The sequence below is a fragment of the Myotis nattereri genome, assembly GCF_964212035.1.
Source record: "Myotis nattereri genome assembly, chromosome: 7".
Taxonomy (NCBI): Eukaryota; Metazoa; Chordata; class Mammalia; order Chiroptera; family Vespertilionidae; genus Myotis; species Myotis nattereri.
In genome coordinates, this window is record NC_138082.1 from 71,263,433 (window position 1) to 71,282,174 (window position 18,742).

At 37.3% G+C, this 18,742-nt stretch overlaps 1 protein-coding gene across 2 annotated transcripts in view; it reads left to right on the forward strand.

Annotated features, from left to right (window-relative positions):
- The window catches only part of LRP1B (LDL receptor related protein 1B), a 1,698,272-nt gene that overhangs the window by 971,787 nt on the left and 707,743 nt on the right, over positions 1-18,742 (forward strand). For both annotated transcript variants that reach the window (XM_081095916.1, XM_081095917.1), the window contains exons 12-14: positions 10,304-10,484; positions 16,342-16,561; positions 18,477-18,666. In XM_081095916.1, the coding sequence (XP_080952042.1) occupies positions 10,304-10,484; positions 16,342-16,561; positions 18,477-18,666 (591 nt within the window). The remainder of the gene's footprint in view (positions 1-10,303; positions 10,485-16,341; positions 16,562-18,476; positions 18,667-18,742) is intronic.

Here is an 18,742-nt window from a genome sequence, read left to right on the forward strand (position 1 = left end):
TTGTTTAATGTAGGACAGGAAGGTAAGCTCTAGCAGTATGGTCACATGAAAAAGTACATTGTTCTTTGTCATGGTAATGATAAAATAATGAAGATTTATAGCCTCTGGCTTTTAAGCTCAACTTGAAATTTAATGATCAGTATGTTTCACTAAACATGATGCCTAAGCAAAGTGTGTGCTGCAACCTTGTTTAAAATTTTCAGTGGAAATTATCAATTGAAGTGATGCAACTGTTTGAACGTTTAAATTATCAAGTGCAAAATATGAAACATATTAGAACACATAGCAATAAAAAGTAATTTCTAATAGAGTTGCCTTTTCATCTAATATGAAAAAGACTGAGTAATTTAGTATTAAAGCAACACGTTCCAAAGCATTTTGTTTCAATAAATTCTAACCTACTTCATAGGACTTAAAAGGAATATGCAAGAATAGCTGCTGTGATATTTTGCCTTCAGAAGTTCAAGCAATTGTTGCCCTGTTATCTCTTAGCAAATAGGCAGAGGTGGGTAGCACAAGGGCATTAATGGAAATTACTTTCTTTTTCCCCCACTCACAATGAGGACTCATATTTTATACTTTTTTCATGAGTTGGTTAGACAGATGTGGCCACAAGAGGATACAGAAGAAGGTTCATAAAACAAAGCTTATTATATTCACAGGTCCTAGAAATGGAAGGCACAGCTTACTACACAGGACCATGTGGGAAAGACACCGGGTTGGTCAGGAAGCAGAAGACAAAAGTGAAGGGAAAGCATTAGGCCATAGTCTTTATTAAAATATCTGAGGAGAAGGCAAGGCAGGGCAGGATAAATAGGTTAGGTCTGGCTAATTGGAATAATTTATTGGGCTTTAAACTCTAGTCCAGTGACCAGGTATCAGGTCACTGGTTGTCTGATACCTGGATCTGGGATGATTTATGCAGAGGAGTATTGTTTCCTGGGTATAGGGACTGGATAGAGGAGGTAGGGCTCTGGATTGGTTAGTTTACAAATCAAAGGCATGTTCCTGGCTGGACCCTTTGCTATCCTTAAGAATTGGCTATTTCCAGGAGAGGCAGTCTCCCGGACTCCAAACCCCATCCCTCATGGAAAGGTTTTTTAGAAAGATGTCAAAACATCATAACATACAGAAAATAAAAATATTTAAACTCTATATAAACAACTCTATATAAAAAAATTTGTAATGGATTATTATAAAATGAGCTATATACTCATGGCATATCTGTAGGAGGTTTCTTAAGTTGGAAGCTAGTCTGCCTTCCATAGTACATATGTTGCAGAGTTCATTGAAAAGAATGAATATGATGCCTGACCTGTGTAGCTCAGTGGTTGAGCATCAACCTATGAACCAGGAGGTCATGGTTTGATTCCCATGTCAGGGCACATCCCTGAGTTGCAGGCTCTATCCCCAATGTGGGGCATGCAGGAGGCAGCCAGTCAATGATTGTCTCTCATCATTGATGTTTTTATCTCTCTCTCCCTCTCCCTTCCTCTCCGAAATCAATCTATAATAATAAAAGGGTAATATGCTAATTAGACTAGACGTCCTTCTGGGAGTCATTCCGGATGTCCTTCCAGACAAAGCTGGGGCCAGAGAAAAGCCCAGGTCCTGGATGCCTGCCGGTGGCTGGAGGGAAGCAGCCCAGGTCCCGGGTGCTGGAGGGAAGCCGGTGCCAGCAACGAGGAGAAGGAAGGCCTACTCTTTTTTTTTTTTTTTTTAGGAAGGCCTACTCTTGCACAAATTTTCATGCATTGGGCCTCTAGTCTATAATAATAAAAGCATAATATGCAAATAGACTGAATGACCAAACAGCAGAATGACTGTCCAGACTACCACATTATGACCCACACTGGCGCCAGGCTAGCCAAGGCAGGTGTGATGGAATTGGTTGGAGGGCCCCGCCATTATCCCATAATCACTCACAGAGGGAGGCCCAGGCCACTGGCCAGCAACTCTATGGTTGGTGTGCAGGGCCAGCCAGCGATCACCCCTTAGAGGGAGGGGCAGCACCGCACAGATGGCAAGCAGTGGCAGCGGCCAGGGTGGGGCCAGAAGCCGGCATCTGGGGAAAGAAAGCCCCTATAGGCCCTGATCACCAGCCAGGCCTAGGGACCCTACCTGAGGAGTCCTGGATTATGAGAGGGTGCAGGCTGGGCTGAGGGACACCCCTCCAGTGCAGGAATTTTGGTGCATTGCATCTCTAGTAAAAAATATATTTTAATTAAGGAAAGAATGAATGTGTGAGTTTACCTCTACTGCCCAGAGCATTCAGCAAAATCATTTTCAGATTACAGGAGTGGTGATGGTGTATTATTCAGGATTCTCCAGGAAAACAGGACCAATAGGGTGTGTACAGAGAGAGAGGCAGAGATATAATTTCTAGAATTGGCTCACACAAGTGTGGAGAATGGGAAGTCCACCTGTAGGTGATAGACCCAGGGAAATGCTGATATTGCAGCTCAAATTTAAAGACAGTCCAGAAGCCAAATTCCCTCTTCCCTGGGGAACCTCAGTCTGTTTTCTTTTAATGCTTCCAACTGATTGAATGAGACCAACCCTGATTATGGAAAGAAATCTGCTGTATTCAAAGTATATTGATTTAAATGTTAAATCATCTAAAATACCTTCCTAGCAATACCCAGACTGATGCTTAACCAAATATCTGTGTGCTGTGCCCTGGCCAAATTGACTCATAAACCTAACCATCACACATGACTCACTGAACAAGGTGCTCTAAGGTGGGGTAGTATAAATCAATAGTGAATGACAATGAGAGCAATAGCCTGAACCCAGAAAGGATTATAATTTAAGGTCATATTTGCACACTAACTTGTTCATTCTATATATCTTCATTTATTAAAGAGTAGCAAATTATGACTTCAGGACCTTTCCTGGGGTGACAATTCTGCATGGATTCCTCACATTTTTGCATGTTTTAAAGTGAGCCACTTCATGCCTTTTATTTAGAAGTGTCTTTACAAGGATGTTAGTATAGAAAAGAGCCTTGGAAGAAGAGCTGGAGTGTCCCTCCAGTGCAATGGGCAGCGCACTTATTGCCTATGATATAATACTAAAGGCTTGGTGCACGGATTCGTGCACTGGTGGGGTCCCTTAGCCTGGCTGGTGCCCTCTCACAAACCAGCAGTCCAACACCCCCCAAGGGATGTAGTAGTGGGCAAAGTGGTAGGTGGCCTAGGAAAAGCCCAAGCCCAGGCTGGGCACCACGCTGCTACCGCTCATCCCGGTCCTCCTGCACCTACTGCCACTGCAGCTCAATAAGATCGCTGAGCGGCACTCCTGCTGTGGGAGCGCACTGATCACCAGGGGGCAGCTCCTGCATTGAGCATCTGTCCCCTGGTGGTCAATGTGCATCATGTCGACTGGTCATTTGGTCACTTAGGCATAATATATATATATATTAGAGGCCCGGTGTACAAAAATTTGTGCACTTGGAGGGGGGGCCCTCAGCCAAGCCTGTGTCCTCTTGCAGTCTGGGACCCCTTGGGGGATGACCATCTGCTGGCTTAGGCCTGCTCCCCGGAGGATTGGGCCTAAGCTGGCAATCAGACATCCCTCTGGCAGCCCGGCAGCCTTCAGGGGATGTCCACTTGCCAGCGGGAGCAGACCTAAGCTGCATTCAGACATCCTTAGCGCTGCTGAGGAGGCAGGAGAGGCTCCCACCACCACTGTTGTACTGGCAGCCGTCAGCCGTCAGCCTGGCTTGTGGCTGAGCAGAGCTCCCCCATGTGGGAACACACTGACCACGAGGGGGCAGCTCCTGCATTGAGCGTCTGCCCCCTGGTGGTCAGTGTGTGTCATAGTGACCAGTCATTCCCAGTCATTCTGCTGTTAGGGTCAGTTTGCATATTACCCTTTTACTATATAGGATAGAGGCCTGGTGCATGGGTAGGGGCCGGCTGGTTTGCCCTGAAGGGTGTCCCAGATCAGGGTGGGGGTCTCACTGGGGTGCCCGGCCAGCCTGGGTGAGGGGCTGATGGCTGTTTGCAGCTGGCCACACCCACTTCAGGAGTCCCCACTGGGGTGCCCAGCCAGTCTGGATGAGGGGCTGAGGGCCGTTTTCAGGCTGGCCACACCCCCTTTAGGGTGGGGGTCCCCACTGGGCTCCCTGGCCAGTCTGGGTGAGGGGCTAAGGGCCATTTTCAGGCTGGCCAGCTACTGAAGCTCCCAGCCTCTCCTTTTTTTCTTTTTTTTTTTATTCTGGGATTTATTTACCTTCTATAATTGAACCTTTGTTGCTGTCCTGCTCGCTCCAGCTCTGAGGTCACGGCCTGCTGAAAGCAGGTATCTGGGGTTTGTTTAGCTTCTATAATTGAAACTTTGTTGCTTTCGGAGCTCAGAGCCGGGCCGCAACAGGCTGGGAACCTTGGCTTCCTCCATCACTGGAGCAAGCAAGCCTCCTGCTTGCTTCAGCTGCGTGGCTGCTGGCCACCATCTTGGTTTGCAGTTAATTTGCATATCGCCCTGATTAGCCAATGGGAAGTGTAGCGAAGGTACATTCAATTACCCTTTTTGTCTTTTATTAGATAGGATATATATATATATATATATATATATATATATATATCTCCTAAATTCAGAATTCTGCTCTAATGCAGTGCTCTTTGTGAAGGCATCCATATGAGTCCATTCCACTCACTTCCCTGGGACTTTGGAATAAAGGGAATGAACACCAATCTGCTAATAACTACTCTGCTTGCTGGGCCATGAGTAATACAATCCTTTATACCTGATCTACAAGTCTTGGATCATTTATCATCATCCTTGAAACGATAATGGGATAACTTGTTGGCTTAAAAGTAGGGTAAAATTTATTTCTTAGCAGTTCTTGAAACCTTTCATTTTGATCATGCGATTATTTTACTGGTGATTATAATGCATGTGTGGCACTCTCTTTACTCTTAATATGCTCATCACTTCATCAAAGATGAAAAGTTATAGACAATCTGCATTACCCTTCCCCAAAATTGAAACTGACCATTTGCTTTTTATAATAGAAGAAAACCACTCTTCATATATTGGTTTCATATATTTTGTTTTCATATATTTTGCTCATCTGAAAAATAAGACCCTTACATGTACTTTACATATCTCTTTAAATATAGCAGCGAAGTATTTTGTTCTGATTGAGAGTAGCTTGTGCATTCCCCTTCCTTGACCTAATAACTGAACTGAGAAGGGACTTGGAATGAGAATGAGGATGACAACATTAGTCTCAGCTGGCCTTTGGGGACAGATAATACAGGAAACTTCAGTGTGACCAAAGACTTCTGTAACCTCATGAGATAAAAAAATTCAGCGGGGAAATTTTACTGCCACACTACTAATTAAATCAGTTTAATTCATTCATGTCATATACTTAAGAGCGGATGCCTCAGTCCATATTGAAATGTACAAAGAGAATCTGTATTAATTGAACTACACGAATTTGAGGCAAAGAGCTGTCCAAGTGCTGACTATGAGGCAAGCTACTGTATCCCTGGCCTGAGGCATATCTACATGCACACTGCACATGCAGTTATTTAAGGCATGTGCCCACACCCTACACTCTTGCAGTCACTTTCCCAATACTTTATTCCAACACAGAAACATAATATTCATACTAAGGATAGAAAAACATGGGTACCTTAGAAAAATGCAGGCACTGGGCTTTTATCATGAAAATTGTGGTGCATGATTTCCAATTAATTCCTTATTATGTTAATTAAATTCTACTGTAAAGCATTAAGACATTGATTACTCTGGATATACAGCTTATGCACCTTAATACTGAGACCACTGCTCACAGCCTGTTTGTTGATTTTTTTAAAAAATCTTAGATCCATTTTTAAAAGTGGAAGATTGTACTTTTAATATATAAAACTTTAATTCTCTTATTTTCCATAAATATGTAGTATCAAAAAATCAGACCTATAATGATATTTTAGTTTTAGAAAAAGGCTTTTCTCCACTTTTTTAAAGTGCTTATTTTCTAATCCAAGTTATTAAATTAATTTAAATTACTTTTTCTGTCTTATTTATTAGTTTTAAGTCTTTAAATAAATAAATTACATATGTTTGTTTTAAATGTTTAAATAATTCTTATTTATTTTTAAAATAATTACATAATTATTATTTTTAATTTATATATATTTTATTATTATATCTTATTCATCCTTATTTCCTTAGTGGTAGGTATCAATTGTAGGAAATAACATTGGTACCTTTGATAATTTTTCACTTAAGTATAGCTTTTGATGAGAAGTATATTTTAAAACATCCATTTGTATATTATGTCTGTTTGTAAAAGTTATTTTTATAGGATAATGTTTAAAAAGAATATTTTCAATAATTTGGGCCAAAATAATATACTGATCTTAAGTATTTACAGACTACATGAAAAAGTCTTTTTTTAATATGAATTATATGGTGTCATTTTTTTCACTTAGAATGAAATGTATATACATATAACCTAAAAAAAAAAAAAGAAAAATACAAGAAATCATTATCTACTAGCATTTTTCTCTTAAAAAAAAGTACAAACATGTTGAGAGTCCTTGCCCATTGATAAATGAAAATGGATATTTGCTATTAGTTATGTAATAGTAATAATAATAACAGCAACATAGGTGCAAGTGTTGAATTTGGAAGGTAAAATACTTGAACTCTACCCAACAGTATCAAAAAAATCTGTTTTTACTAAGTTTCTTTTTATCAAACAACTTTCTTGCATTTGAATATGCATGTGTTTCTTTGGGCTAGCAAATAGTATCTATGTTGTTCACAGACATTGTCTGAAACCATATGTCCTGACCACCATGTTGAAAAGTGTTGGTCATAGAGTTTGCAATAGTCAATCTCAGGCAGGCCCCAAGCAAACCCACTTGAATAAAAAAATCAAATGTACATAAAACCAGTACTCTATGTGTCTTAGCATTCCATCTAAGTTATAGATTAATTAAAGGATTATACATATGATATGGAGGCAGACTACTTTCCTTACCAATGTATAATTTGTTGAGAAAAGCATTCACTGATTGTTCAGGCTTAGTCCTACAAGTTAAGAAAGAAATTTTTTTTCTGTTCTATGTTAACCATAGCTTGAAAAGATACTCAGTTTCCACATAGACTCTTTTAGGAGTTTCTTTAAAATTTGTATTCATCTACATTCTTCCCAGAACAGAAAAAAAGCAAACAAAACAGACATAAAAATAGCAACATTAGAAAATATTCTAGGCTAATTGCTTCACTGCTATTTTAACAGATTAGATAGGTAGCTAAAGGGAAGGTTATTCTAATAATGATATAATTGCAACATTTATATAATATTTATTATGTGAAACCTATTTTAATAATTTCACATATATTAATTTATTTAATCCTCAAAACAGTACTATTAATTTTGGAATGTAGAATACTTGAGCTCTACCCAAAGGTATGGAAGAAATCTACTCTAAGCAAGTTTCTCTTTATCAAATGCCTTTCTTGTATTTGAATAGTCATGTATTTCCTTGGCCTAGTAAGGAAACATTGCACCCATTTTAAATATCAGGAAGTTGGAGAATGAAAGGCTAAGGAACTCTCTCAGTTAGAGAAATAGTGTAGTGAGTGGCAGAACCTGGGCTGTGTGATCCCAGAACTTGGATTCTATCTACTACTTTATCCTGTTCAGACGCTTGTTTTTCAAAGACAACTCAAACAACCCAATTAAGGCACAGTCCACTCAGATTCTGCTTTTTGGAATTCAGTGCAATCCCCCTCTTACTATTTATTCACAACTGACTCTGGATATACAATTTCTAGTTAAAGTTAGTCACTAGTCAAAATTCCAGAAAATAGTATTGAATAATCATTAAAAAAAAACAAAACAAAAAAACCATAAAGTATATTTCTATCAAGTAGCACTCAGAAGGAAAAGATCCGGGATTAATATCAAATATTTTACCTGATAAATTAATAAAAAACATATATTGAGAATTTACAATATTCCAGGCAGTATGCTGTTTTACATGCAGTAGCTAATTTACACTTTGTTATCACACTACAGCATAGGTGCTAATGGATACTTTAAGAACCTTCACTTCACTTGCCAAAACCGGTTTGGCTCAGTGGATAGAGCATCGGCCTGCTGACTGAAAGGTCCCAGGTTCGATTCTGGTCAAGGGGATGTACCTGGGTGGCGGGCACTTCCCCAGTGGGAGATGTGCAGGAGGTGGCTGATCAATGTTTCTCTCCCATCGATGTTTCTAACTCTCTATCTCTCTCCCTTCCTCTCTGTAAAAAATAAATAAAATATATTAAAAAAAAAGAATCTTCACTTTACAAATGGATAATTTAAGAATCAAAGTGACTAAGTTGCTTACCCAAGTGTCAGAAACAAAATTTCAATCCAGATAATATTGAAACTGCTTAATATGAAAAAATGTAACAGTCAGAGGTCAAAAGGAAATATTTTAAAAATAAGAAGGTTATTGAGGAAGGAAGTTTCCATGCTGGAGTATAATTCAAATGTAGTACAATTTTTGAAAACCAACTAACAAGATAAAAATCAGCCATACACTATGACAAATAGAAAAAAAAAAAACAAAAACAAAAAAACAACAAAAAAACCCAACTACTATATCTTTCCATTATGCCATAGTGCTCATAAAATTGTCAATAAAGTAAAGATAAAATTAAACTTTTTTAAAGCATAGACATAGTTAACCTGTGGAAATTACTCATACTGGGTGGTAATGAAGCAGATAGCTTCGTGAAATTGAGAACATATCTGAGTCACTATAATGAGATTTTCAGTTAGATCAGATCACATGTTGTATTAGTCATTTTGAGTCAGGGCACATACTGATTAGCAGGAAAGGTTACAAAAGAAAATTTTCTTTTTTTTACAAGGTCAGAAAGGTTGTGCAATTAAAGAATATTATGATAGTGCCTAGCCAGCATGGCTCAATGATTGAGCATCGACCTATGAACCCAGGGGTCACGATTTGATTCCAAATCAGGGCACATGCCTGAGTTGCAGCTCCATCCCCAATGTGGGGCATGCTGGAGGCAGCTGATGAACAACTCTCTCTCCTCACTGATGTTTCTATCTCTCTCTCACTCTCCCTTCCCCTCTAAAATATATAATATATAAAATATTTTTTAAAAAGAATATCAAATCGGTATTACATCTGCATATGAGGCAATACATGCCATATAGTGTGCGAATGCAAGCGCTGTCTCCAATGCACTACCTCTTGCTTTGTCCAGTAAGTTGCAGTTCCTTATCTCATATGCAGGAAGAAGAGGCTTCCCTGGTTTTGAAAGAAAAGAAGGAGTTCACAATAATTTCTCATGCAATACGCAGTGGTTCTCAACCTTCCTAATGCCGCGACCCTTTCATACAGTTCCTCATGTTGTGGTGACCCCCAATTTCACGGTTACAAATTGAACATAATTAAAGCATAGTGATTAATCACAAAACAATATGTAATTATATATGTGTTTTCCGATGGTCTTAGGCAACCCCTGTGAAAGAGTCGTTCCACCCCCAAAGGGGTCGCGACCCACAGGTTGAGAACCACTGATATAGAGGAATGGAACTACGATTACTGTGCTGTAGAGAGTTTGGAGGGTAGTTTACAAAATGGCAAAAAGTAAGGACAGGACCCACCATGGGAGCGGTGCATTTTTAAAGATCTCTACATTGGAGATGATCTGACTTGGAATTTTATCTCAGTTCTACACCTCTTATGTGATAATAGATTATAAACCTTCACTTTCAGGGTGTTAGAGTTTCCCTTTCTGTGAAGTGTATTCATTAGGTGAATTTGTAAGATTATATATTTATAATATTACTTTGGGTTATTACTGCCTATATCTTATAGAAGCTGCAATGGTGTCCTTTAATAGAAGTATAGATACATGGAACAAATTGTCTGGTACCCGAGGGAAGCTGGGTGGGAGGGGACTGGATAATGAAGGTGAAAGGATTAACTAACGAACATATATTCATACTCCATGAACACGGACTGTAATTTGGTGAAGACCAAGGGAGGAGGTGGGCAAAGGGGGACTCTGCAATAATGTCAGCATCAAACAATTTTAAAGAAATAAATGTAAAGAACATACAGTTTTTAAAAAAGCACAATAGCATTCAAAATAAAATTGAACAATATTCTATTGAATGATAACATCTACACAAATCACACTATGAAGAAATCATTTCTTTTTTAATTAAACTTTTTATGAAGCAGAACATAAGCAGTGAACACTATTGAGAAATGTGTTCCTTTCTTGTTCTTGTTCTTGCTGTTTGCAGACCTGGACAATGTGGAGGGCATTGCTGTGGACTGGATTGGACATAACCTTTACTGGACAAACGATGGCTCCAGGAAGACCATAAACGTGGCCAGGCTGGAGAAGGCCGCTCAGAGTCGGAAGACCCTTCTGGAGGGAGAGATGTCCCACCCCAGAGGGATTGTGGTGGATCCTGTTAATGGGTATGAGATCTTTATTAGCTTTATGTAAGGAAATTATATTAAATACATTTGTTTGTTTTTTAAATTCACATGTGAAATCACACATGCATGGTCTGATTGGAAAAAGTTACTTATTTAGTGATTTGCTCCCCTAGAGAATGTGCTAAATAAATATGTCAAAAATACATTGAGCTGAAATAAACAGATCATTTGTATGAAGGATATATTTACTTGATTTATTCAGACAAGCACCATAATTCTCCATTTTAGACAGCCTGACACCTAGAGCAATAATCAGAGAATCAAGCAATTTAACTTTTTAAAGGCTATTGAAATGTAACGTATTCAAAAATAGCCAAGTTTTTTGTGCACTTGATGTGTGGGCCAGTCATTTTGCTAAATGGGTCACTGTGCTCCCGTTCCGCAGTCCTCACAACAATCCTTGGAAATAGTTGCCAACCTCATCCTTGTTTGACAAAGGAGAAATTGGTAACTGATCTTCAAAAGACTGTTTAATTATTGAGAGATTGGGTAGATTTAAACCCCAGCCGCTTGTCTCCAAGACTTTATTCATAGCCACTATACTCTGCCACTTTTTTAATAGCCTAGATTGGTAATCATATAATTTTAGACATAACTATAGTTTCCATACCGTGACATCATTTTATAGTGTGCACTATTCGTTTTAGCGTGGAATATTTTGTGCAATTCCTGGGAATATATTCCCCTTTGATGTTTATTCAGAGTTATTACCTGAATATAATAGTGAGCATATAGAAATATCGGAGAAATGTGAAAATTCCTAACAGAATCTCAGAATTAATTGAGTAGATTGCATATTTTACATGTACAACTGCTACATGTGGTTTTTTACCCCCTCCATGGCTTACATTTCACTATTTCAAAAAAGCATCACCAAAGAAATATTTTTCATATCTTATGACAAACATACAAAACAGACTTAATTAAAGAGGAAGCAGATGACTCCCTTATAGGCTGAGGTCACCTTTTCTAGAATTATTTGTCTGGAGAACAGCTGCAAATATAATTTGGGTGCTTCCTCTGAGGCTGACACCCAAGCAGTGAATGAATTCATTATATGTGTTTCAGGAAGACATAATTATAAAGTAATATCAGTGATTGTATGGGTAGATTCTGTAATTATCTACTCTATTCCTGGGCTTTTAAACCAAGTCATCTATCTGACCTTTAAACCAAAGCCAATATTAATTTTAAGAGAAAAATATTTATTCCACACGGTCTAATTCTACTTGAAGCAAGATGTTTTAAATGTGCCTTAAAACAGCATCCCCTTTCTCGGTATTCTGTTAGAGAAAAAATATCTTTTGATAGAGTGAAAGGGTCTTTGTGAGCTCAGGAAGATGATGCAAACGTGGAGGCCATACAATCATATGATTAGGGAGGACATTTAGAAGCCACTAGTTCCATCTCTCTCTTCAAATTTAGGAATCTCTTCCAATGCTAACCCTAATAGGCAGGCATCCAACTTTATGTGAAACCTATAGCATCTACATAGTTTGTAGTATTTGGGGGAAATTCTGATTGACATGTTTTTTTTTCTTTTATTTAAGGCAGTATCTGCATCCCCAGTGATTATTGCCTTATAACTGACCCTCTATTTGCCTCTAATGTTACAAAGAATGACTCTAATACCTTTTTCATTCTATGGATTTTCAAATAGACTACTACTCTTATGCACCAACCTGTAAAACAGACACATATGTGCATATATACATGTGTGTATATGTATATATTTTCCCTAGAAATATACTATGCCCAGCACTTTGTACCAGGTATATAATGGTTAATAAAATAGGCATAGTCTTAACCTTCTGAAGCATCTTGTGTTACCTTCAAGGTGAGGGAGAGGAGATAGACCAAAGTGATGGAGGAAGACAAAAAGGTGAAGACTAAGAGGAGAAGCCTGTTTAAATAGGTTTGCTGAAAGGCCTCTTTAAGGAGCCATCAGGTAATCTGAGACTTCATTGCAGAGAAGGAATCAGCCATGGACAGTGAGGAAAAGAGTGTTCCAGATTAAGAAAATGGTACATTTGAGGATATTAAGTTGGACAAGGATTGAGCGTCAGAGAAACTGAAGTGAAAACAGCAGGGTTGGATTGCAGATAGCAAGGGGGAAGGTGACGCAGGTGCAATTGAAAAGGATGGTGGGCCCTTGCCCACCAGGATGAGAGCTTTGTACTTTGTCTTCAGTGTTAAAATAGGAAATTAATATAATCATGTTTATATAGAAAACACTAATTTCACTATACTGTGAAGAATGGATGGAAGACATAGAAATAGAAATGTAACTATACAAGTTTAATTATTCAAATAGTTTGTTTGACCCTAATACAATTTTTAAAATGAAGAAGAAACTTTAGCTCAGAAAACTGCATTTAAAATAACACAGTGTATCTTTAAGCAAAACTTCAGGCAAAAAACAATTTATTTACATTGTTTCTACCATAATATCTACTTGCAGCTGTATACAGAAGAAGAAAATCTGTGATTGCCTGTTAACAAAATTACTCTGTCAGAGGTGTTTTATCAAAAGCTTCATAACCAATTATAGAGTCAGTTAAGGATTCATTTATTTTTCATTAAAATATATTTTTGATTACCATATAGATCAATATAAATTAGTAAGACAATAATTGTCCTGAAGGAGTTTATAATCTGGTGTGCTTGTGTATACACACACACACACACACATACACACACGCACACACACACAATTACCTATTAAATAAAACAAATACATACATGATTCTCAGAAATTACTGAGGTTTTTAATACAGAATTGAGTGTTACTGGATGAACAGGATTCCAAGATTAACAAAATTGTCCCAAGGGCTTGGGCTGTGCAGTCATAAGATTAGTCACTGCTCTGAAGGGACAGTACAGCTAACTGAGAGGAAAGGAAGTCAGCGTCAGTTCTGAGGTGAGATGACCTCATTAAAGCTGCGGCAGGTGGAATGTGAATGAACAGAGTAGGAGACGAGGCTAGACATAAGCAGAAATCTTCAATGTTGTGATTAAAAGTTTGAATTTATTTTGCTGACAACAGAGTAATTGGAAGGTTTGAAGATAAAAGCCATACCTTTCAATTCATGATTTAGGAAGACAAGTGACAGGTATATGAGAAGCAACCCATTAGGCGTTCCCTTTGAAAAGGGATGAAAGGCAGACTGTAGCATTTGTAATAGGAACAGAAAAGTGGGGACAGACAGAAGAGACTGAAAGGTTTAGATTGCAGGCCTAATTAGATTGTTGAAATGGGGATAAAGCGGGAGGAGTCAATTAGGATGGCATTGTTCCCCGGCTGATCATTGCAGATGAACTCCCTCATCCTAATAATTTCATATTTCATAATGTGTATCACTAGCTTAGAAACCTACATTTCCAGTTCTCACTTCTCAAACTATCATCCATACGACTGTGTCCAAAGCTCAGTTCACGTTTCCCCCCGAAAGAGGATCTTGTGCAGCCATATCTCAACTAATAGTATAACACCCTCTTGTTAACAGCTAGATACCATATCAGCAACAAAATCAATTTTTTTCAACAATAAAATTTGTTTTACTTCCATTACAGAGAAACTCTTAGGATTAAGATATTTCTAGGATTGGCCATCAGATAATACAGTGTAATTTAGAGACATGGTTAATATCAGCAAAGCCAAGCTTAGTATTACAAGCACACATATAAATAAGAAAAAAATCCCTGCCTTTAATTATTTTTACCTTTTTTGGAATGATCAGTTATGCAGCACCATTAAATGCAATTCAAGAAATAAATGCAATAGATAAAAAAACTAAAAGATGTCACAAGAAACAAAGGAAAGAGTCTGTTTTGACAGAAAGGCTAGGAATAAACTTCACCAAAAACTTGCATTTTAACAGGCCTTGAAAATTAGAGGTACATTTTTTTTCTTGCTGTACTAACAGAAGGCCAGCTTAACATTATGTTGATTTGATGGCTACCCCAAGTTCCACCTATAACAATGTTTATATTTGTTTCTGCTTATTTTATAGGTTATGTTTTCTATTTTCCGTACTTAAGAACCTTCACATTTGATGGTGATTATAAAGCTTTTACTATATAATTTTCAATCAGATAATGAAATAGGTAGATGATGATAGCATATATAGTCTCAATCAAATTGGCATCACTTATTTAAATGTTTTTCTTTTATTTTGTTTGAACAGAATCTTAGTAACATATCTTATCACAAAAATGTTTCTTCAAGTATAAAACAATACAAAGTATGTTTAGAATATCTGTTATCATGCTTCGTTTTTCTTCATTTATCTGTACATATATAGGTGTACACATGCATGTGCAATTTGGGTTAGAGACACACACACACACAAGTGTTACTATGTTCAAAAGAAAAGCTAGAGGGAAAGATAAATGCAATTTTAACAAGTTATAAATTAGCAACAAGAAAAATAGAGCATTGATTAACTGTATTTAAGATTTTATGAAAGTATCAATAGGGAGACAAAAGTTGCACATTTTCCTTTCACAGAGTTGATTTAAATAGTTGAAGTTGAGTAGTTATACCTAACTATATAGGATTACAGCAAACAGAATGACTCCTTTGTTTATTCCTAATTTTCTCCAATAATAAAACCACTCAAAAAACACACAGGATATAAAATAAATATTTCCATGTTTATTTCTAGGATCAGAATGTATTTTGACTCAATAAAATTCACTAATCTTAATAAACTTCCTCAGGTCTAAAAAGGCATATCCACATAATTATGAAGTTAAGAAAAAATTTAAAAGCTTCATGGGCGAAATGTTTGGATGGTGTGTTTCAGCCTAAATTGTCCCAAATCTGCCTGTTTAGATCACTGTAGGATTATTAGTCATGGATACAGATGTTTACCAGCTTACTTCAGAAATTCTTCAGGGTCTACAGAATGTGAGAGGTAGAGAATCTAATAAGGGTCTTCCTAGGGTAAGCAGCTTAGGAGAGCTTTGGCCCTTCACAAACTTGTTTATGAGGTGACTGAATTAAAGCCTACACTTTAATAACTCAAGCACTTTCGCACGACCCTAAAACAGCATGAGTGGGGGAGTTTAACCTTATTCATGAGGGAATGGCAGCATTCCCTCTCCCACTGTTGTAGCTGACACAGAATGATTTTGTTCTTCAAGGCAGAAGCTTTTGTTTGAGATAGAAATTAAATCTCAGAATCTTAAGGTCAGTCAACCTACTGTTATTAAACTTATGTGCAGCTCAATCATCTTCTGTGGGTTTTGGGGTAATAATAAGCAGCCATAAAGACCAGGTAATTTGCATCAGGAAGACAAATTAGACCTGGCCAAACAATCGCAGTATGATTGTGCCTTTTAGTTCAAAGACAGTCCTATTGCCCGTCTTGAAAACTAATAATTCATCTGAGATTTAATAAAGTCTGCGGTAGATCATTAACTATGCAAGGAGTTTTCATGCCAGTCAACGGGCTTTTTAATTACATAGTTGATTATATGTTTTATAAAATGAACAATATTTAAAAATAGTAATGCCTCACAAACCATTTCCCAAACTTGCTATCAGCACCAAAGAAAATCAATATCTGGCACTTACTGTTAGCTTAATCACTGAGACCAGTAAGTGTGGTAGTGTGTTTTCTGTAATGTGTCCAAAAGATGGGCTCCACTGAACACATCCTTACTTCCCTTGGTACTTCCCAGCCGCCTGCTCCCTTTGGCAGGTATGTATTTAAGTGGGAGAAAAATAAAAATGTAATCAGATATTATGGAGGTGCCCAGTTTGCGGAAGTGGCCCTCTGTACAGAGGCTGGTTTAAATAACGTGTACGCTCTTGTTTGTAATGTCGTAGTTGGATGTATTGGACAGACTGGGAGGAAGATGAGATAGACGACAGCGTGGGAAGGATCGAGAAGGCCTGGATGGATGGCTTCAATCGGCAGATTTTTGTGACTTCAAAGATGCTGTGGCCAAACGGTTTAACTCTGGACTTTCACACCAGCACCTTATACTGGTGTGATGCCTATTATGATCATATTGAAAAGGTGTTTTTGAATGGAACTCACAGGAAGGTAAAAGACAAATGCTGCTGGTTTTAATCCGCAGGCTTCTGCATTTTCACAGAGCCTTGTTGTGCTGTGTTAAAAATACTTTCAAGTTTATTTTACTGCTCGGAGGTGGCTGCCAGCAGTCTCGGTGGGGTGGCTGGAGGAGGCTGAGCAGCGCAGTGCAGCTGGCATTTGCCTCTGGGAGAGCAGGCCCGCTCACCGGGGTGTGCCAGGATTTGTGAGTTTTTTCAAAGAAGCTCTCAGGGTATCAGAGCTGCTTTAAAATTCAGCAATTCTACATTCTTGATGAGTTTGCTCTGACCAAGCAACCCTACTCTATTCAAATATCTTCAAATTTTGCAGCTGAAATTTAGCCTATAGATTATGAAAACTTAATTATAATGCATTTCCTTTAAAATAAAGGACTTCATGCCATTAAAATGGAAACACAAGAATAAACTGAACTTCAAGCTTGTTGGTATGAATAGATATAAACTTCCTCTTGCCTTTTTTTGGAAGAATCATTGCAAAATGATTCTGAAATTCAGGGGTAAATTGAGGATGTCATTGACTGTGTGGCAGAGGCAATGTTGAGAGAACATCATCACCTCTGTATTTTACCTTATAATTCCCTACGCATGTATAACATTATAAACTAACTTCAACTGTCTAGTTAAATAATGGAAAAGTGGAATATTTAAATTTATCAAAATGCTGTCTTTGATACTACACTTCCTTTCTTCCTTTTTGGAAAGGAAGACTGCACAATTGGCTAAGCCCATTCATTATGAATTCTGTTTGAGAAATAAATAGTATACTGATCAGTTAAGACTACTTCAGTCATTGACTCGCTCTAACAGTGCTTTAAATATTTTTCTCCAAATGAGTAAAATTTATCGCCATTTAAACTGTCACATACTTAACAGATACTAAATAAATATTTATGATTTCTTTGAAGATGTTGACGTGTACATAGTAGACATAACATTTCAATGGCCCATGTTTTAGCTTAGATTGAGGTGAGAAAATAAATAAGAAACTGTCTCAATTATTCACGATATGAAAATTTATTTTGAAGAATTCAGAAAAAAGCAAAATTTGGATTGCTAACCCTACATTATTTCGATAACTTCCTCAATTCTCTAATATTAAATGAAGTGAATATAATATGCTTTTTCATATTGTATACAATCCATTTTATAAATGGCAAAAGCTGAAAAAGTATTATCATTATTGGAGGTATTATTCCTTTTTTTCTCTCCCTACAACCCTTCAAGTGAAACAGGACCTATCACATGATCGCTCTATTTAAACAACAAAAATATAAAACTGGAATGTAAAGAATACATCAAGATAACCAGAATTGAAATTAGCCTACTAACCTAGTTTATCTATTTACTATTCGTGTTTCTATGTTCAAAATTATAATATTTACCTTTTTCCTTGTCATCTCCTACATTTCTTCAATTTGCATTTGCTCAATTAAAATAGAAAGATCCCTTTCACTCCCAATGTCTTAATATCACCTTGTATCCCTTGGCTATTGGATGAGCAATATTGCAATATACACAATGACACTAATTACTCAGGTCAATTTCTATCCCAGGATGTGAATCTGTAATATTGCAAAGTAAAGACACAGGGAAGAGTGTCAGACAAAGTCATTTTAACATTTTCATTTCTTGACCATATGTGTAAAGCCTAATATGAGAGAATTTAAATGAATGAAATATAAATGGTCTCCTTCAAATAACAAGTTCTAGAAACAGAAAAACATGCCCACCCTGTGACATCTATTTTTCAAACATACTGAAAGAAAATGTGAGTTAAGCTATTAGTTGGATCACTATATGTTATATTTATTTGAAAACCACTCTAAGTACTTGTTATGTTTCTAAAGGTCAGTTCTGAACTTTCACAATGTGTTTATATTTTACAGGTTGTTTACAGTGGGAAAGAGCTGAACCATCCTTTCGGACTGTCACATCACGGGAATTATGTGTTCTGGACTGATTATATGAATGGTTCCATTTTTCAACTAGATTTGATAACGAATGTGGTGACATTACTGAGGCGAGAAAGACCACCCCTATTTGGGCTTCAGATTTATGATCCACGAAAACAACAAGGTATTAAACACCAAATAAAATTGCTTCTGAGCTTTAAATATAATAACACTTCAGTAGTTACAAAAATATACTATTT